The sequence below is a fragment of the Anguilla anguilla genome, chromosome 12 (assembly GCF_013347855.1).
Source record: "Anguilla anguilla isolate fAngAng1 chromosome 12, fAngAng1.pri, whole genome shotgun sequence".
NCBI lineage: Eukaryota > Metazoa > Chordata > Actinopteri > Anguilliformes > Anguillidae > Anguilla > Anguilla anguilla.
In genome coordinates, this window is record NC_049212.1 from 19,112,632 (window position 1) to 19,133,252 (window position 20,621).

General features: G+C 39.6%; 2 protein-coding genes across 2 annotated transcripts; one reads left to right on the top strand and one right to left on the bottom strand.

The window, feature by feature from the left end:
* Positions 1-1,165: 1,165 nt before the first annotated feature.
* Positions 1,166-6,034, bottom strand: LOC118209457 (extracellular calcium-sensing receptor-like). Its single transcript, XM_035384774.1, has 6 exons — positions 5,816-6,034; positions 5,334-5,631; positions 4,405-5,244; positions 3,954-4,172; positions 3,249-3,372; positions 1,166-2,464 (listed from the first exon to the last, which is right to left on the bottom strand). Exons 1-6 carry the CDS (start codon positions 6,010-6,012, stop codon positions 1,563-1,565), a joined length of 2,580 nt encoding a protein of 859 aa, XP_035240665.1. The 5' UTR covers positions 6,013-6,034; the 3' UTR covers positions 1,166-1,562.
* A 4,693-nt stretch (positions 6,035-10,727) lies between these two features.
* On the top strand, positions 10,728-16,412 carry LOC118209447 (extracellular calcium-sensing receptor-like). Its single transcript, XM_035384759.1, has 6 exons — positions 10,728-10,980; positions 11,069-11,357; positions 11,772-12,599; positions 13,075-13,299; positions 13,809-13,932; positions 14,739-16,412. The coding sequence occupies exons 1-6, from the start codon at positions 10,736-10,738 to the stop codon at positions 15,641-15,643; spliced, it is 2,616 nt and encodes an 871-aa protein (XP_035240650.1). The 5' UTR covers positions 10,728-10,735; the 3' UTR covers positions 15,644-16,412.
* Positions 16,413-20,621: the final 4,209 nt, after the last annotated feature.

Consider the following 20,621-nt stretch of genomic DNA (forward strand, 5'->3'; position numbering starts at 1 on the left):
AAGTTTATCAATGGGTACTGCAGTTCAATCTCACATCGCACACTACATAAGCGGATCACACAGCTTACAGAGTTGTGGAGTTTGACACTGAGCAGCAAACCGCTAGGACCTCTGCATTTCATAAGTGTTTGGATGTTCACAAACTGAAAGCTTTCGAGATCCGATTTTTGGAGAGTCAAATTTGAAATCATTAATTTTTGAGAGTTCAAATGTTGAATAGAGCTTGCAAATTTTAAATTCAGCTTTGAACTGAACTGAAACTGAATATCTAGGTGATCCATAGTTCATCCATCCATCCGGTATCGATACTCACTTTTTCTTGATCGGGGTCACAGGTCCAATTAGCCTACTGGCATTTCCTTGGACTGCGGGAGGAAACCGGAGTACCTGGAGGAAACCCACGTGGACATAGGGAGAAGATGCAAGAAGAAAGGCCCAGGCCATGATTTGAACCCAGGACCTTCTTGCTGTGAGGTGACTGTGCTACCCACTGCACCACCGTGCTGCCCTTCATACAAGTAGACAAGATTTGCACCATACAAAAGTTGTAAGTTTAGTGGGTCAGGGTACTATCCTCTAATTCCGTAATTGGTTCCTAATGGAATAAATGCTTCATGGCAACTTGGTCGTTATTTCGTTTTTTTTTCGTTTTATATATGAAAACAAAAAATTGAATGAACAACTGTTTTTCATTTTTGGCCTTGAAACAAAAAATATTAAAAAATGACATTTTCAATATTACTTTTTTTTTTTTTTTTTTAATGGTCCTTTTTTTCCCATTATGCTTTAACCTGTCGCCACTAGTTGGATAGCTAGAGGTAACATTACTAACAGGTCCAAGAGAAAGCATGTCAACTCAGCGTTGCTTTTCATCCCCTTGATGAACTTCAGCTGACACCACCAAGGAAAAGCAATTCCAGGGTTAACTCTAGTTCTTGAATGTGTCCTGTGAGCTTCTCTTTTTGCTTTAATGTATCTGGGCTTCCTCTCCTGGAGCTGCCAGTGTAGCAGAAATCAAATCCCAAACCACAGCGCACCACCCAACCCCAGCCCCCCCTCAGGATAGCGCAGGACTCTTTAATGTGAGATCCTTTGAAAATCATAAAGTACCCAATACCTTTCACATATCACATACCCCTTCTTTTACCAAGAGACAGAGACAGCATTGCATTGCTTGCAGACAATTTATTTAATTATGCCCTTCAAGATCCAACCAGTCACATAATTTTATTCACGAGTACCAGCAATACTCACAAATAAATCGAGTGGTTTCAAATATTTGTTTCAATTCCAGGATTGGTCTCTTATGAAATAATATGGTCCAATACTCATTCACTCATTATACATTTGAAGTGTCCATAAAGAATAATTAACCACTTGTTAATTCACTTCAGGAATGACAATTATGCTTGCAATGAAAACCAGGATTTGCTGAGTTTCATAACTCCTCTAGTGCTTTATACAACATTTTCAGCCATGAAATACCTACGATACTAATAAATATACTTTAAAAATGATTACCAAACACATTTTCTATTTAGTATATTTCTTAAAACATTATTTTACTTTTTCATCATCATCATCTGTCTTCTGGTGTTTTTCTCAGGCTTCAACAGGACAATATAGCACTTTGGAGCAAATATACAGATCAAGAGACCAAAAGCAGAGGCAAGGATGGCAAAAATGTGGACAGCTACAGTGTACTTTCCTGATGTGCTGGCATATACAGGGATGAAGGTGATCCAAACAGCAAAAAATATGAGCATGCTGAAAGTGATGAACTTGGCTTCATTGAAATTGTCAGGCAGCTTTCTGGCCAGAAACGCCATAACAAAACATAAGCATGCTAAGAGCCCAATGTAACCAAGAACACACCAGAATCCCACCTCTGACCCCACAGCACACTCCAAAATGATCTTGGCAGTCTGGTATTTGGTATTGTGGGCAGCATAGGGTGGTTTGGTGGTTAGCCAGACCAGGCAGATAACAACCTGCACAGAAGTGCACAGGAGAACACTGGCCCTTTGCTGCGTTGGCCCAAACAACCTCATGGCATTGCTGCCAGGCAGTGTGGCCCTGAAAGCCATCAAGACCACCACAGTCTTGGCAAGAATGCAGGAGATGCAGAGGGCAAAGCTGATTCCAAAGGCAGTATATCGGATCATACAGAACCAGTCTGTGGGCTCCCCAATAAAGGTCAGCCCAATCAAAAAGCAAATACCCAAGAAAAACAGCAACAGAAAGCTCAGTTCCATGTTGTTGCCACGGACTACTGGAGTTGTTCTGTGGGCAACAAGCACCCCAGAGACCACTGTAGTGGCACAGGCTCCAACAGCGGAGACAACACAGAGAACAAATCCCATTGATTCATGATAGGACAGAAACTCTATGACTTTGGGAATGCACTCATTTCTGCCTTGGTTTGGCCAAGTCTCCACAGGGCATCTCCTGCACTCTATAGAGTCTGTCGACAGGAGAAAAAAAAAATGATAAAAGCAAATCGTACAGTTTTCCAATATTTACTAATATTTTTTGTCCTATAAGATGCACCTTACTGATGGATTTTTACAGGATTATAATGTTGTTTTGTATTTAAAATGTATTTCATTGTAAGTGCTATTAATATGTAGGTATTGGTACATTATTGAGTAATTGTAATTGTACTTTTTCATTATCATCTGTTTTCTAGTGTTTTCCTCAGGTTTCAACAGGACAATATAGCACTTTGAAGCAAATATACAGATCAAGAGACCAAAAGCAGAGGTGTGGATGTCAAAGGTCTGGACAGCTACAATGTACTTTCCTGATGTGCTGGCATATGCTGGGATAAAGGTGATCCAAACAGAAAAAAAACGTGAGCTTTGCTTTGTTGAAATTGTCAGGCAATTTTCTGTACAGAAATGCCATGGCAAAGCATAAGCATCTTAATGTATGTAACCAAACACATGCCAGAATTCCACCTCTAACCCCAGTGCATGCCCAAAAGTGATCTTGGCAGTCTGGTTTTCAGTATTGTGGTCAGGCTTGTGCTTAACCATTGTATTATATACAGACATTGACACTTTGTAGAGTTTTGTCAGATAAGGTGCATCACCTTATGGCAAAAGAATCCAGGGGTAATATATCCTTGGATTTAAAAAAAAATTAAATCTGCTTTCATTTTAGTCCTTTCTGAACACATTTATCAGAAGCAAACATTAATATTATTTTAGAAGATGCAATTGCACAGTTGACAGTTATGTAATTACCTATTTCATTGCTGATCTCTCCTTCAGCACAGGGTATACAGTCATAGCAACAAACAGGCTGCCCCTTGCGAGTGGCCTTCCTGGAACCTGGTTGGCAGCTTTCACTGCAAATTGATAGGGTTGCCTGAGGGGAAGTGCCATCCACACATATACGGTTATAGCATGCAGGCAACAGAAAAAGCATAGGGCAGCCAGTGCACCAACCACTGTGTTAAAGGCCCCCATGAAAGCTTACACACAGACCAACAAAATGCAGATATACACTGGTTAAACACACCAGAAATGTGACTAATATACAAAAAATATACAGTCCTGAGATTGTATATACACTGTAAATACACAATGTAAAATAGTTAATACACAGAAAGTACTTTGAGCACTGAGCTGCAGTTCGCCAAGGGGATGAAAAACAACTATTCGGCGTGATTTCTGTTGGATCTGTAAGTAGTGAAAATAATAATAAATTCACTGTTTTTTTTAAAGAAAAATGTAACTAACATTACACATCTGAAATTAAGGAGTGTGTGTGTCTGCATGCATGTGCGCATGCTAAATAGCCATTCTTATGTCTGCAAAATGCACAGCCTGCTGTATGCAAACGTTGACCAAATTAATATGTCTAAATACAGTGATCCAAGGAATTAGGGGCCAGATGAGGAACAGATAGAAGACAGAGCACCTCATCAGCAGGGGAAAGGGACAAACCTTCTGTCCTTGAAACTGAATAGCCGATTCATTTATGAGCAGGTCCTCATCTCTGCCCAGAGAGGCATCATAGAACCCCACCTTCACCAACTGTAGTGAGCCATCACGGCCCTGGTGCCAGTTGACAAGATCATATGATGCAATAGGATCCCCGTTTTCATTGAAGCTGACCTCCTCTCCCAATATGGTGAACCGGGTCTGTTTCATGTAGTGAAAAAGCTGCACACAGCAAGGAGAACACACTGAGCAAAGGGGAGAGAGGTTACTGGCACGTCTTGTGAGAATTACTGACAATCATCATAATGACAACAAATTATTTTTTGTGCAAATAACAAAAAGCAATATTTGTTTATTATGTCTGAAACTGGTAGTTTTGTTCCAAGTTCTATTTTTTCAGTCTTTATATGGGAAAGGAGTACTCCCATGCAGTACAAGAAACACATAGACGCACCTGCCACGGGAGGAAGTGCTCAGGGTCAGCGCATTCCCCATTGGCAAAGGGGCCGTTTCCTTTCACACAGGTTTTCATGTTGTGCAGTGCATGTGCAATAAGGTAAACAGCCTTGTACACATTGTAGGACACTCTGAGCTGGGAAACATCAGTATATACTGAGTGCACCTCTTCCAGGTTCTCCAGCCCAGTGCACGGTTTTCTGCTGAGGGTGGTATTTTTATTGCTGTGTACATGTGTGTTTAGGGACCCATTTAGTTTACAGTCAAATGTTTCCTCCCAGAACTCTGCGAGGAGTGCAGACCCAAGGGCATCAGAGGATTTCAGTCTGGTCAGAAAAGACTTCAGGCCCAGGATTTCAGCCCTGCGTATCCCAAACCCTAACGTTCCGATCAACAGATCATGGAAATCATTCCACAGAGAATTGCCTGTTGACCAAGCTTCACTGGCAATCCACTGCACCCTTGAGACATTTTGATTTTTCCACTCGCTTAAAATTGTGTGCAACTCTGGCTCCCCAGAAAAACTCAGGATCACTTTGGCTGAAGATCTTTTGATAGTGTGTATCAGCTTTATGACAGATTGCTTTGGCATGGATTGGGGATATAAGTGAACATAAGCTGCACACACGCCAATCCTAGCAGATTCCTCCAGGAAAAGTTGTACAGCAAAACGAGCATAGTCAGAATCTGCCCCTATCACCCCCACCCACGTCCAGTTGAAGTGCCTGATAAGCTTAGCAATAGCCTTTATCTGGAAGGAGTCACTTGGCATTGTCCTCATGAATGTAGGGAACTCTTTTCGATTGCTAAGACAATTGCAAGAGGCAAAGTAGCTAACCTGAAAGAAAAATAATTTAAATTCAACAGTTTAACAAAAATGGCCCTTAGAGTAAATGATAGCATGTAAACAGTGTGAAGAAAACTCACCATGGGAATTTGAAAAGACCCTAAAGTTCTGAGAAGGGACATTGTCACTCCTGAAGCTGCATCTCCAATTAAAACAGGTGACACAGGTCTACGCAGCCCTGCACAGCTGTAGTTTGTGTGATGTTCAGGCTGCCCATTCACAAGAATGAGTGAACTTCGCAATGACGCTGGAATGTCATCACAACTATCTCGAATATGGTATCCCAGTTTTAGAAAAGGAAGTAGGTCCTGGCGTTGGTTTATTTCCCAGACAGCAAAAGACATTGTTTGCATCCACTGTAGGGCTCTTGCACTAAAACTGAGGCAAATTCATGAACTAAGAACATTAAAGTAGTAGAGTAGTACCAGCATTTAAAGTGAAATTATCTGATATGCTTTAAGGGTAACACACAGTTCCACACAAGATAGATAATTAAATGATTAGAATAGTATATATACACATACATATACACGCACACACACACCGGAAATGTATTACTTACAACTTGTAACTCGGTGGCTGAGGTCTCTTCTTATAGGATTGTGAAGCCGATATTTGATTAGCATGCAGTGGGAATAGACCTCCCAAAACAACATCTCCTTCTTCATAGAAACCATCAGAGTCTTCTTCCCCCTGAAATATACACCTGGTTTGAGCTGTGACTCTGCTGCTCGCAGCTGCCAGAAGGAACAGCAACATGCAGAGGACCTCAGTAGTGCTGAACGCCATCACAACTTGAGGCTTGGAGAGCACTGAGATGTCTATTATATAGACACCCACAGGAATGAGGAGGCAGAGTCAGGTTGTGACGACTTCATTTTCCCCTTGGGCCATTTAATTCTGGCTGATGTCTGGATGTCTGGGCTGCTCTGCTTGCCCTGTTGCCACTGTAACCCTGATCTGGATCAAGCGGTTATAAAATGGATGGATGATAGATGATCACATGATTATGTTTTGCTAGTTGTGCTGGTACAGTGTGCAATCCAGGGCCTGTGATAAAGTCCAACTTTTGCTCTGTCCAACCAGTATTATTCAATAAATCCACCAACCAGCTAATCTATTCATTTAGTTTTAATGCTCTATATCTAAACCCAAAATGTAAAGTGATTTTTATATTAAAGGTTCAATCTTAAATAAAATCTCACCCAAATAATTATATTGAAACATGTAGACAGATAAAAGATCACTGCTACTCTTGGATGGTTCTTCCAGATGGATCTCACTTTCGTGCATAGCATAGCCAATATCAGATACATAAAAAACAAAATATTAAACAAAAAATAATAATATAAAATGTACAATCAGGCAAATATAAAACGGTTCCTTGTGATAATTCATTTATTTGGAATGAAAGTTGAATTCCTCCGCATGATAGCATGACAAGTCTTTTTAAAATAATTTTTATACTCTATGAGATCCATTGACTTGCATAAAATACCCAAAGACATTTACAAATCACATACCCCTTTGTCGAGTTATGGTAGCTGTGAATTGGTTCGCCGCTAACTACATCAGAGTGCGCAATGGAATCTAGGACAAGGTATACCATTTAAACCAGTTTAGGAATTATCCACGGTGGAGTTCAGACAGTTTCACATCTTAAAAGTAAAGTAATGGTAGTACAGCATCATTCCCAATCTGCTTGTCTGATAGGTTGGAAGAGCATGCATTGACCCTCCTGACCAGAACATTAGCATTAGCAAAACTATGAATCCGATTTTATAAGTTTGCAAATTGGCACGCTGCAAAATTTGATGCAATTGTTCAGCAGTTGTAAGCGGTTGATTCAAGAGGTTGTCATTTCTCAGTTGTCTTTGCTGTAGTTGATTTGAGAGGTTGTAATTACTGAGTTGTCTTTGTACAAGTTTGAAACTGCTATTGTGTGTATTCTCACATTAATTTACAGATTTGTGAATCCATTCTACAGATTTGTGAAACACATTTACAGATGTATGAATCCATTCTACAGATTCATGACTTTTGCTACAAAAATAGCTCCATACCATCCCCTCCTCCAAATTCACACTCTGAGGGTAGCTGATAGCAGGACCTAAAAAGCCCCTCTGAGTCTCTCATAAAGAACAAAATGGGCATTTTTATGGCAAAACATCCCCAACCCAGAAAAATAATAACATTTCTATATTCATTAAGTTGTGACAAAAAAAAAAAAAAACTCTTAACCTCTTAGCGCAAAGCACCTAGTGGTCGCCACGCCAGCATGCCGAGATTGCTGAACTCAGACGTTCAGTGCTACTGCAAGTAAAGTAAGCAAAGCAAAGCAAAGTTTTCTAAAAATAGAAAATCTTTGTTTTAGTTTCATTAGTAGACGATACACGACAACTATGCTGAATACGGAGTTTTGCAGCGCCACCCTTGTCGCTCTGGTCGTTCATTTAACAAGCACCCCCTCCCTGCAGTCTCATCTGCAACTACACCCCCCACCTATGACATAATGGACAATATTGTCTATCTGGGCATTCATAAAAATATTCTTTCACCACTCAAAAATCGTAGTCATAGCAACAAAATAAACCCGACAATAGTTCTAAAATATGCCAATACAGCAGTGAAAACGCTGCCCACTGAATAGCGAAATAAACAAAACAAAGTTTTCAGAATGTTTCTAAATATTGAATAGATATACAACCTTACCGTTGGTTTTACAAGTAGAGATGTCCCTTTTGAGACTGAGTGGTCATATATTGTCTTGGACAATCCGTTTGTGAAATATATGCGCATTCGTGACACCTGGGTTCCTTCCAAAATAGCTTTGCGTCATACCACACGTGTTGTTTACGGCCTTGTCGCCCTTTTTAATACAGTCTGGCTTGATTGACAATTCATTTATTCAGTAGGTGAGAGTACAAGCTTTCTAATAATGTCTAATTTTGCTTTTGGAATAGCGCTTTATATCTCAGCGTAACCAAAAGTTTTCTCATCTTCGCATTCAGTGTTGCAGATTTAGCTATCTTCCTAGCGACTAAAAACCTTATCTAGCAACTAGCGACAAATTTGGCGATTTCTCGCAACTTTGGCAAACTCCGTTCTATTTGTCGAGCAAAAGTTTGTGAATGACGGCATGTCTGACGTCACCGTGTTAGCGGGGGGGGCGGGATATGGGGGGGGTGGGTGGGATTTTGCTACCGTGCTACTGTAGCACCCGCCGCACTGGGTGACACCAATCCTAGTGACCCCACTGCACCTCATCACGCAATCTAGCGACTTTTAGCGACATTTCAGAGAGCCTATAGCGACTTCTGGTGAGATTTTTTTGCCAACACTGATCGCATTTACGTAATTTCTTGGAAAATACTATTATTATTGAGGACTTCTGAGCATAGCTAAGCCATATGTTTGCTGATAGGCCTAGCTGAGTAAGGAGTAAGACAGAAGCAAATAGAACTGTAACATTGTTTTACTGTCTCTGTCTCTATCTACTGAACACAGATAAGATTTCATCATTGCTATGTAAGTTTTACTGCTCAAAATATTTTGGTTATATACGTTATGTTTGAAATTGAATGTCTTTAAATAGGTTAGTGGTATTTTATAATGAGGTTATTTCACACTGTAATGCAAGCGTTTGTTGGTGGTTTAGTAGTTTTTGTGATGCATGCAACAGTGATGATGTGAGAGTTAGAACATTTCCAAAACGTGGTGGACAGTTGAAAATTGTTTTCACGTCGTCCCATCTCCATACAGGAAAACATACGAGAGTACAGAGTATAGAAATACATACAAGAGTTAATTATTACACATTTAGGTACTGTACCGCATTGTGTGATAATATTTTTGCATTATTCTTTAATCTGATATCAATGTTTCATCTTAAACCTTCATAAGGGGCTCATTTATATGCTTTATAATGGACAAAAAGCATTTTATTCATTTTTGGATATGTTTCTGGAACCCTATATATTTTAAACCTCTGTACTGATGGAAAGCTTGTAATTCCCACTTGAAAATGATGCAACAGTGAGTTTCTTGAGTTAAAACAGTTGATTTGTAGTGAAATACGTGAATATGTTGTGATTTACAGCAATGCATAATTTAGACATTTTGGATAGATTTGGAGATGCTGGGTACACTGCTTAGTTTTTGCTTCATATATCTATAGTAGTTCTACATATCCACCCTTAGATTGTCCTGTGGTCAAGAAGTTTTTGATCCAGGACATGTATAGTTTAACCTGCTGTATATATGCAATCTCTCGCAAACTAAAAAAGAGCAAATTCATTTATGATTTTTTGCCTAGACAATTGCAGTTGTGGCACTTTATTTTTTTCCAAAATTATGAATGTAAACTAATCTAAGTAGTTAGTATTTTAAATGGTACAAATGTCTTGCTTCATTTAAGCCATTTTTCAAGTCTCTGTGGTGTTCACATCTGGAGTTATAAAGCTTTAAATAGGGTACTCCCTAAATGGGCATGGATTGGCCAGATTTGGCATGTGCGCTAAGGGGTTAAATGTAAAAAGAATGGCATTACTAAGACATTAAATGAATTCCCAGCAGCTAACGGTAGTCTGATTTAACTTTCAATTGACTTTGCATGGAAAACATGCATAATGTGCAGTAAGTGAACAGATCATTGCAAAAACTATAAGTTGACTTGCTTTTACTTTCGATGCAGTTTAACCTTAGTAAACATGAAGGGATTTGCCATGCATAAGATGTTCTATGAATTACGCATGTGAAAATGTCTGTATTCCTTAGGCTATGGGATTTCCTGAAACGCTTCAACGTAAAGAGGATCAACTTTTTTAAACAGGCAGTAAATCATTTCCCAGCAGCTAAATGTTATTTCTTGGTGTGTAAATACACTTTTTGTTTGTTTTTTTAGTAGTTAGAATTTAGTGGTTATTTTTGCTTCATTTCTTTTTGTTTATTACTGTAAGTACTGTGCCACCTCATTTTTTCTGCCTTCACCTGTGCCTGGATATGAACGGCACAATCAGCACCAAACCATTGTATTTTAGTGTTTTTTCCCACCTCCCTTGGCCATGAGTCCCTTAAACACTTACACATGTGTAGATTCAAATATGAAAGTTTAGCCATAAAAATATACTACTGTATATGCCACATAATTTATATGTGTAAGCTTGAAAGAATATTATTGGTGATGCTGGCTGTGTTACGCAATGGATAGCCAATCACTGTATGAAGACAATAATTCAGAGACTTTTAATATAAATAAATAAATGTAGACTTAAGACTGAACAAAACTATTAACTGGTTAAAAAGACAAGAGTGTATTATGACCATGCTCAGGGAATTTCACATAAGCACTTTTCTGTTGGGAGTTCAGAGGTGTGTGGTCACATGGTCTCCCAATGACGCTGAAATCCAACGAGACACAGAACATAATGAGGTGTGTGATGTTGGTGAATAAAACACCCTTGCTTGTACGACAGTCCAGTGCATGGGATCGGCCTGCCTGAAGATGAGTCCTCTGTTGGTGGTGATGTGGTTCCTATGTTACCCCATCTCTGCTGTCACTCCTGCCAGCTCGACCACTGCTGCAGTCTGTTTTTTGCAGGGCAACTTTGAGCCAGATTTCCAGGCTGATGGGCACTTCATCATTGCAGGGCTTTTCCCTATGCATTACAGGGTTGAGCCACCAGACCAGAACTTCACTTACAAACCAGCTGCTTCACAATGTTGGGGGTGAGGTCATGGTGTTTCTGATGTGCATGGAAAACTGTTATTTTTTCCGACAGAGCCAAGTCACATTCTGCTGTTGGTCTCCGCACAGATTTGACCCCAGATCTTTCCGCTGGGCCCAGACCATGAGGCTGGCTGTTGAGGAGATTAACCAGAGTCAGAACCTGTTGCCAAACTTCACTCTGGGATACAAGATATTTGACTCCTGTGCTACACATGTAGCAGGACAAAGAGCAGCTCTGGCAGTTCTGAATGGGCCTGGATTAGCCCAAAGTGCCGTGTGTTCTGGCACTGCTCCTGTTTTGGCTGTTGTTGGAGATTCTGGGACTTCTCAATCCATTGTTGTCTCCAGAACTTTGCAGCCCTTCAGAATTCCAATGGTGCGTATATTCTATGAGATCTTATAATTTTCATTCTGATATAGATTAGGTGGATTGTTCATTTATATGCGTTGCCTCTATAAAGATTGACTAATCATATCAGCTCCTCCTGGTTCTGTTGGAAATAGTTTTTTTGTGTTCTCTTTCTGATATGTAGCCTTTTTAAATTTTAGAACCACACACACAGGATAAGTGTATAGTTTTGAACATAGCTCAGTCAGACTTCAAAATATGTGGTTCTGGAGGAAGAAGATTCCCTAAAGAAAACAGTATCTTCCAGAAAAATGTTCTGATTTTCATTTAGCATTTTTACTAAAGGAATAAATTATCTGAAAATAAATAAATTGTAAAAAAAAAATAATAATAATAACTTTGTTATTATAACTCTCTTATATTATTATAAATCTCTTTCAGATAAGTTATTTTTCAACATGTTCCTGTCTTAGCAACAGGAAAGAATTCCCAACATTTTTTAGAGTAATTCCTAATGACGACTACCAGGTAAAAGCCATTGCAAGCCTCCTACTCCGATTTGGTTGGACTTGGATTGGTGTTGTCACTGAAGATGATGATTATGGGAGATTTGCTGTACAGGGCCTGTTGAAGGAAGTCAAAAACACTGGTGTGTGTTTGGCCTACCAGAAAATGATTCCCAAAGTGTACAGTCGTGAAGGAATCCTTGAAATCCTGCATGTGATGAAGCACTCCACTGCAAGAGTCGTTATCAGTTTTGCCGCTGAAGGGGAGCTCTACCCCTTATTTAAAGAGTACATGGATCAAAACATCACTGGCATCCAGTGGATTGCCAGTGAAGCCTGGGTAACAGCATCAGTATTCACAGGCAGTGAGTTCTACCCATTTCTAGGTGGCACCATTGGTTTCGCTGTCAGGCGGGGGCAGATTCCTGGTCTTAGAGACTACCTGATGAATGTAAACCCATTGAGCTACCCCAGTAACCCCCTGGTGCACGAGCTGTGGGGTGCCTTGTACGGTTGCTCTCTCTACCCCTCCAGCAGCAGGACCCAGGCCTCCTCCCAGCTGCCCCCCTGTTCAGGGCTGGAGCCCCTGCAGGAGCAGCACTCTGCCTACCTGAACACCTCCCGCCCTCGTATTTCCTACAATGTGTACAAAGCCGTGTACGCCATCGCTCACTCCCTGCACAACCTCATCAGCTGTAAGCCTGGGAAAGGGCCCTTCCACAATTCCTCATGTGCTGATGCCACAAACATTCAACCATGGCAGGTAAGACTTCACATTTAATTATCTATTGTAAATTTTGTTTACTTTTTCAAAAATTTTGATTGGGGTTCTTGGGAAAATAAGTAATATTACTGAAGGTGTCAATGAATATATTCTGACTGGGTGTCTGTGTATTTTATATATGACCGACGTGGTACTGGGTAAAGTTATGAAGTCACTGTAACTGTTTTTGCCGTTTTATTTATTTATTTATTTTAACAATTTACACACTATGGAACATCCAGACTATTGCAAATGAACATTTTCTCTTCATGAATGGCAATAAAGTAAGCTGCAGCACTTATTGTTATATGTTATTTACAATGGTAATCAAATTAGACATAACATGGTATATACTGAGAAATACTGTATATTCAATACAAAATGTAATTCATTTCAAATTTGTTTCACTTTCACTCATTTTTGTGAGGAATTTCTTGCTTCACTAAATGTGTACTATTACGGTTTTCTGTAAAAGGTTCAGCAGTATCTTCAAGATGTTGTCTTCACTATTTCTGGAGAAGATGTTGATTTTGATGCAAATGGAGATTCAATTCCTTCATATGATCTGATCAATTGGCAAAGAGGAGCAGCTGGAAATATTGAGTTTGTAAATGTGGGTCTGTATGATGGTGCCAAGGATATAGGGAATGAGCTGTTTATCCAGGAGGAGGTGATCATGTGGACTGGCCATAAAACTGAGGCAAGCCATAAACAGTGCACAATTTATCAATATAACTGAACAAATGTATTATATAATATAAACAATACTTAAAATGTATAATGCATGCAGTTCAGATTTTTTTAGAAGCTATACTGTATTTCAGAAGTTTCAAGCATCTGTTTTGTAAGACTCCTTTCATGAAAATGTTTTTTACTTTGTTGCAGGTGGGTGCAGATTATCTAGTGTTCATCAGGAAATACTATATTAAAATAATGAAAACAAATTAAATTGGGTTCAGCGTGAGGTTTTTTAAAAAATGTGTATTTTCCAGAAAATACCAGGACAATACAAATATTTGCAAATAACCATAACGAAAGCTTGAGGTAAATGCATGTGGGTGAGGTACCATATCTATGACTTTAAGCCCAACATAGCAGACATATTAATTTTACAACAATAAGCAGTAATTTCCAATAATATCAGATCAGCTTCTAGTGAACAAGTAAATGATTATGCAGATACACCTGGCTGTGTTCTTTCCCATGCAGGTGTTGGTGTCTGTGTGCAGTGAGAGCTGTGCTCCAGGAAGCAGGAAGGCTGTCCGTCGTGGGGAGCCTCTGTGCTGCTTTGATTGTGTACCGTGTGACGACGGCAAGATTAGCAATGAGAGGGGTGAGGGCTCCACTCTTTTTACTAAGTGCTATATTCACTGAAAGATTGCACATCTTTGGTGACAGTTAATTGAGCGCAGATATCAAAAATGAATAATAACATGAGATTTCTAAAGCACATGCAATGAATGTCACAACTATCAACCATCATCTGCTAATAGTGACATAGTTTGCTTTTGCTTCATGTGCAACTGTTTACATGCATATTAATATTTTTGGGTGTTTATTTGCTGTTTCTTGCCCTTTCTGGTGGACTTAATCTATTCATTATCCACATCAACTTGAAAATGCTGACTTTAACTGAAAACCATCATGCTTTATGTTGTGGTTGTTATTTAATGTTAGCTGATTATGTCACGTAAAGATGAAGTTGTCATCCATCTCTGCAGGTAAAAACTGAGGCAACAGTGCTTAGAAAATCATTGTTTGATGGAGCAAAGCCATTACAATGTGTGAGGGCGATGCACTGTTGTATAGGGAGTTGTATTTTAATGGAAACTAGCAGGGGATAATTTTCTTTCTGTCTTGTGATTGCATCGCCTTTTTCTTGTCTTGTACATTATTTTATTACTTCTAAAGTATTTATTTTGTCTGTGATTAACTCTTTACTTGATTCCTTTCCCCATGTAGATGGATATCTTGGTGCTACCTCCTGTATAAACACGTCCAGTTTTCTTGAAATTTTAGTTTTTCTTGTGATTTATTATTCATTCATGTATCTTTATTTTAGGGATTATGATAGTGTAATGTGTGACACTTAACTTAAGTGACGTAACAACCACTGTGTTTATTACTCTTCCACTTTAGATTCAATAGATTGCGCATCTTGTCCTGAAGATTACTGGTCCAATGCAGCCAGAACTGAATGCATACCCAAAGTGATTGAGTACCTCTCCCATGATGCAATGGGACTGACCCTGACTGTGATAGCTGTAGTTGGAGCCTGCCTCACCATCACTGTTCTGGTAGTATTCCTCTACCACAGGAACACACCGATTGTCAAAGTCAACAACTCAGAGCTGAGCTTCTTCATCCTGCTCTCTCTGACTCTGTGTTTCCTGTGTGCGCTGGTGTTCATTGGAGAGCCTACATCATGGTCCTGCATGCTGCGCCATACTGCCTTCAGCATCACTTTCTCACTCTGCATCTCCTGTATCCTGGGGAAGACTCTGGTGGTGCTGGCTGCCTTTACAGCCACCAGGCCTGGAAACAACATCATGAAATGGCTGGGACCTAAACAGCAGAGATTCATAATTTCTGCCTGCACCTTTATACAAGTGATAATCTGTGCAGTGTGGCTAATCACTGCTCCTCCTTTCCCAAATAAAAACAATCAGTACCATCGGTCCAGAATAATCCTGGAGTGCAGTGTGGGTTCTGAACAGGCCTTCTGGTGTGTTCTGGGATACATTGGTCTCCTGGCTGCTCTGTGTTTTATTCTGGCCTTTCTGGCCAGGAAACTGCCAGGCAATTTTAATGAAGCCAAATACATCACCTTCAGCATGCTGATCTTCTGTGCAGTGTGGCTCGCCTTTGTACCAGCTTATGTCAGCTCACCTGGAAAGTTCACTGTAGCTGTGGAGATATTTGCAATTCTAGCATCTAGTTTTGGCCTACTGCTTTGCTTATTTGCTCCAAAATGCTACATCATTTTACTGAAGCCACAGAAAAATACCAAACAACATCTGATGGGGAAAGTTGTTACCAAATAGAACAATCATGTTTTATGTAATAAATAAACCTGTATTCCATATTTGGATTCAGTGACACACATTGAGATATTGCTGTGAAACTGTTTCCTACTGAACACTATAATTTTGAACACAGCAACAAGGTTCCTTGATGATTCCTGTCAGCATTTACAGTGCTGTTGAAGGAGTTCAAAAGCTGTACTTAAGGGTCGGGGATAGGGGGTGCGGCGGGGGTCGTAGAACCTCAGTTAACACCAATATTGCAACCATGCAACAGCAGCCAAATTGCACCGGAACTGTCACAGAACTTTTGATTTATTTATTTTGTAAGGAAAAGGAGAGGTAACTGATATTATAGTGTACACTTCAAAAGACAAACTAAATCAATATAAACCAAAGATTGTGCCTGTGTATGTGTGTCTGGGTGCGTGAAAAATGTATGTATAACGGAATAAATATTTGTTAACTACAGACTATAATTTACACTGTCAAAGCAAAAAAAAAGAACCATAATTACAGCTTTCATCCTGAGGGACTTCAAATTCTAAGGCCATTTTCAGAAGCAAAATGGCACCAGAAAAACCAACGCATGCTATCTCATTCAAAATAACCCCAGAAGAGATTTTGTGTTGGTAAAATGCAATGTTATTCAAATTGTGGCCAACCCCTGTCTTTAAATAATTCCTATTATTCAATTCCAATTCGCCAAAGTGTCAAATTTTTGACATCATAATAAAGCAAATAACTTATTTTCTTTTATGTTGTTATTTGATTATACTGTAGCATTTATGATATTGTGTATGAAAAGTGAACTGTCAAAATATGTTTTCAGAAAAATTGCCAAAATAGGTTTAACCTCAGAAGGGATTGGGTTTGAAAATTTTCTCTGGCTATACACATATATCTGGAGCATCAGGTGCTTGCATTGTCATTAAGGTTATCTTTGCGTGTCTCTCAAATAGTCTAATAAATAATCATTTGGAGAAATGTCATAACCGTTTGGACCATATTCCTGTTTGTATTATTGTACATTTCAGGATGCATAGCCAGCTCAACTAAAAATCATCCTTGTAATATATCTGCATTGAGTGCAGAGTTGTGTCTAATATACTATTTTAACCAATCCATTTTGGTTTGGTTTCAAAGAGCATTATGCAATGAGGTAGCTCATGGCCAAACCACCCAATCAAAGTATCTACTAAGGAAACTCCTGACTTTTTTTTAGCAGTGGTTGAACCGTTAATAAAATTAAAATATTGAAATCAGAGGAATGTTTCAAAAAGCATTATTATTATTATTATTATTATTATTAATAATAATAATAATAATAATAATAATATATATTTTTTATTTGTAGCATTTGGTCCGCCGGAGAGGCGGATTGGTCCTGGCTGTGCCGGCTGGTGGAGAGAGCACACGCACCTGGGCTGCGTTGGCTAATCAGCCCAGGTGCTTAAAGGTGTGGCGCTCTTCACAGTTCGGGGCCGAGACCGGGAGCTAACACCGAGAGCGCTGTTATGATTTTAGTTTCCTTTATTTCTGTAGATTTGTTTGAGCACAAAAGAAAAAGAAATAAATCCTCAGCTGGGATACTGGAGGAGCTGGACCTGGCCAGGAAGGTGGGTCAGTTATGGGCACACACGGAAAAGTGGTCGCGTCGTTTTACTTTCTTTTTTCTTTGATATTTTAGCTTGTTGTTTTAGTTTATTGTTTTTGCCTGGAACCCGTGAGGGGGATGGGTGAAGAGGGTCATTTATTTGATTTCATGTTTGTGTGGGTGCGCTCTCTCTCTCTCCATGCGGCAACCAACAGTGTTCCCTGGCACTGCCGCATCTCCCTCCCAGGGGTGTCACGATGGCGTGCGTATGCTCTCTCCACCAGCCGGCGCAACCGAGACCAATCCGCCTCTCCAGCGGACTGAATGCTACATTATAATAATTATTATTATTATTCCATACATCCATTATATATATCTGCTTATTGCTGGTCAGGGTCATGTGTGGGGGGGGGGGGGACATGGCACATGCACCATTCACTCACGCACTCATACCTATGGGCAATTTAGAGTCTCCAATTAGCCTTGAATATCATTGGACTGTGGAAGAAATCTGGAGTATCCAGAGGAAACCTACACGGATATGGGAGAAAGAACATGCAATTATTATTATTATTATTACTGCACACTGTGCATGTCTCCCTATCCCATTGCAGCATGCAGTGTATCCCCACAATTACTTGTTGAAAATTGTGTTCATATTTTTGCAGACATTTCAGAAATATGAAAATTGCACTCTCTGCAGTTCTTTCTGTTGACTGGCCCCCCACATTGCAACTTGCAGCTATATTATTATTATTATTATTATCATTATTAGTATCATTATTAAAAAATATTATTATTGTTATTATTATTATTATTATTATTATTAATAATAATAATAATAATAATAATAATAATAATAATTAAAGCCGCAAGCGGCGTTGGGAGGGGTCCAAGCATTGGCACCGTCGCGCCCCCTATGGAGCGATTTTAAAATGGCTTTGTCCTCATGATCATATGCCTTCACCCAACATATCTACTGAATATCATGATGATCGTATAAAATATTGATGACTTATGGCCAATTTTGTGCTAAGAGACGCTGTCGGATGACTTAGTTGCGTCGCCATGGATGTGTCCTGGCCGCTTCCCGTAAAGGCCTTTACTATGTCGTAACACTTAGATAGCATGTCGTAACACTTAGATGGCCCGGCGTGTATGCACAGCCGCAGTGTTTCTGTGCCACAACTAAAAAAGCCATCACACTAGTGTTGTCACGATACCAAAATTTTGACTTTGATACTGATACCAGGTTTAGTATCACGATACTCAATACTGAAATGGTACACAGCTATTTTTGAAGATAGCCCAGGCGTCACAAATGCGCGTAGCCTATATTTCACAAACGGATTGTCCAAGACAATATATGACCACTCATTCGCAAAAGGGACATCTCTACGCGTAAAACCAGTGGTAAGACTGTATATTTATTCAATGTTTAGTCCCAGATATTGAATGTAGAATGACATGGCATAATTTAAAAAAAATTTTGTCTTGTTTATTTCGTTTTTCAGTGAGCAGCGTTTTCACTGCTGTATTAGCATATTTTAGGGCTAACGTCGGGTTTATCTTGTTGCTACGGAGTATTACATTACATTATAGGCATTTGGCAGATGCTTTTGTCCAGAGCGACGTACAACAAAGTGTATAACCATAACCAGGAATAAGTGTGTCGAAAACCCCAGAGAGAAATACCGTTCCAAGTGCAGGGAACAACCGCATAGTTCAACTTGGACCCAGTAGGTTAAACTGGTTAACGCTAACACAAACAATAACAGCAACAACGCAGCCTATGCAAAAATGCAAGCAATAGTTAAGACGAGTGCAAGTCACCAACGAAACAGCTACCTAGTTACAACACTAAGCTTATAGTCAATTTAGAGATTAAATTGAGAATACGATTACTCTCAGCATAATGACGGATTCAAAGACTAAACGAACTCACCCGATATTGTCTTCAAATGGACCGTATTATTTATTTAGACATTGGCAGACTACAGCATACATTGCGTCTTTTGTTTATATTCAATATTAGTAATTGCAGCGAGAAACTGCAGCTGTAGGTCGTTATGTTATGGTAGCAACGGAACGAAGCGGACTATATATGTATTAGGCTACCGTCATTGTTTCATTATACCAGCGTGTTTTCACGCGTTTGCACAGAAACTCAGAACCTATCAATAAAATGGTTTAGCTATTTCTCAGCATAATGACAGATTCAAAGACTAAACAAACTCACCCGATACTGTCTTCAAATGGATCCATGCCAAAGAAAAGTAATTATTCATCCTCTCAAAAAGCTTTTACTAACAAACTTTTGGTAGCCTAGCATGCACTCTGGGTGGCACTGTCTTCCATTGCTTCCCCGACGTTCAGACCCTCCCCTAACTGATAATAACTAGACCCTACGGTGTCGGATTACTTGCGTCGCCATGGATGTGGCTTGCCATAAAGAAGTTTACTAGATGTCGTAACACTTAGATTTGGAGCTCCAGCTCTTCCGCACCCCAACTAATAAAAAAGTCCAAATGGTGGGCAAACAATATGGCGGACATAGGTGCTCCCAAAAGCAAAGTTGTAGAGCACATTCAGATGCATCGGTCAATGAAGTTTTGTGTTGATCTAACTTATGGTGTAGGGGTTATGGCCTTTTAAAGTATGACCCTTTGTTATAGTGCCACCATCTGGCTGACATAGGTGATTTGTAGTGACTGAGTAGTGGGGGGCCATAGGAACCCACCTACCAAATTTGGTTGGTCTGCAACTTATGGTTGCTGAGCCTCAGACATTTTAGCGGAGAAAACTTCCACGCCCCAACTAAAAAGTCTAAATGGCGGGCAAACAATATGGCGGACATAGGTGGTGCCAATGGTAAAGTTGTAGAGCATGTTCAGATGCATAGGTCGATGAAGTTTTGTGTTGATCTAACTTATGGTGTGGGAGTTATGGCCTTTTACGCATGACCCTTTGTTATAGCGCCACCATCGGGCCGACGTAGGTGATTTGTAGTGACTGAGTAGTGGGGGGCCATAGGAACCTACCTGCCAAATTTGGTTGCTCTATGACTTATGGTTGCTGAGCCTCAGACACTTTTAGCGGAGAAAAATAATAAGAATAATCCTAACAAAAACAATATGGTTCCACCAGCTTCGCTGCTTGGACCCCTAATAATCCTAACAGATACAATAGGGTTCCACCAGCTTCGCTGCTTGGACCCCTAATAATAATAATAATAATAATAGTAAAGCTCTGGAAAAATTAAGAGACCACTTCAACTTTAGAGATTCACAGCTTATGGTTATGTGTCTGTGTAAAACGAAACTTAGTTTTCTTTCATGAAATTTTAACTGCATTTGATTTTAATTCCAAACAAACATATTTTCATTATGTTTCATTGTATTG

What these genes read in the sequence shown, in the direction of transcription:
- LOC118209457 (XM_035384774.1), bottom strand. Translation starts at nt 6,012, where the DNA reads ATGTTGCTGTTCCTTCTGGCAGCTGCGAGCAGCAGAGTCACAGCTCAA. An exon ending in GGTCTTTTCAAATTCCCATG is followed by an intron (nt 5,245 to 5,333) that starts GTGAGTTTTCTT and finishes TTTTTCTTTCAG; the next exon opens with GTTAGCTACTTTGCCTCTTG. An exon ending in AGCACTTCCTCCCGTGGCAG is followed by an intron (nt 4,173 to 4,404) that starts GTGCGTCTATGT and finishes TGCTGTGTGCAG; the next exon opens with CTTTTTCACTACATGAAACA.
- LOC118209447 (XM_035384759.1), top strand. Translation starts at nt 10,736, where the DNA reads ATGGGATCGGCCTGCCTGAAGATGAGTCCTCTGTTGGTGGTGATGTGG. An exon ending in GCTGCTTCACAATGTTGGGG is followed by an intron (nt 10,981 to 11,068) that starts GTGAGGTCATGG and finishes GTCTCCGCACAG; the next exon opens with ATTTGACCCCAGATCTTTCC. An exon ending in GGACTGGCCATAAAACTGAG is followed by an intron (nt 13,300 to 13,808) that starts GCAAGCCATAAA and finishes TTTCCCATGCAG; the next exon opens with GTGTTGGTGTCTGTGTGCAG.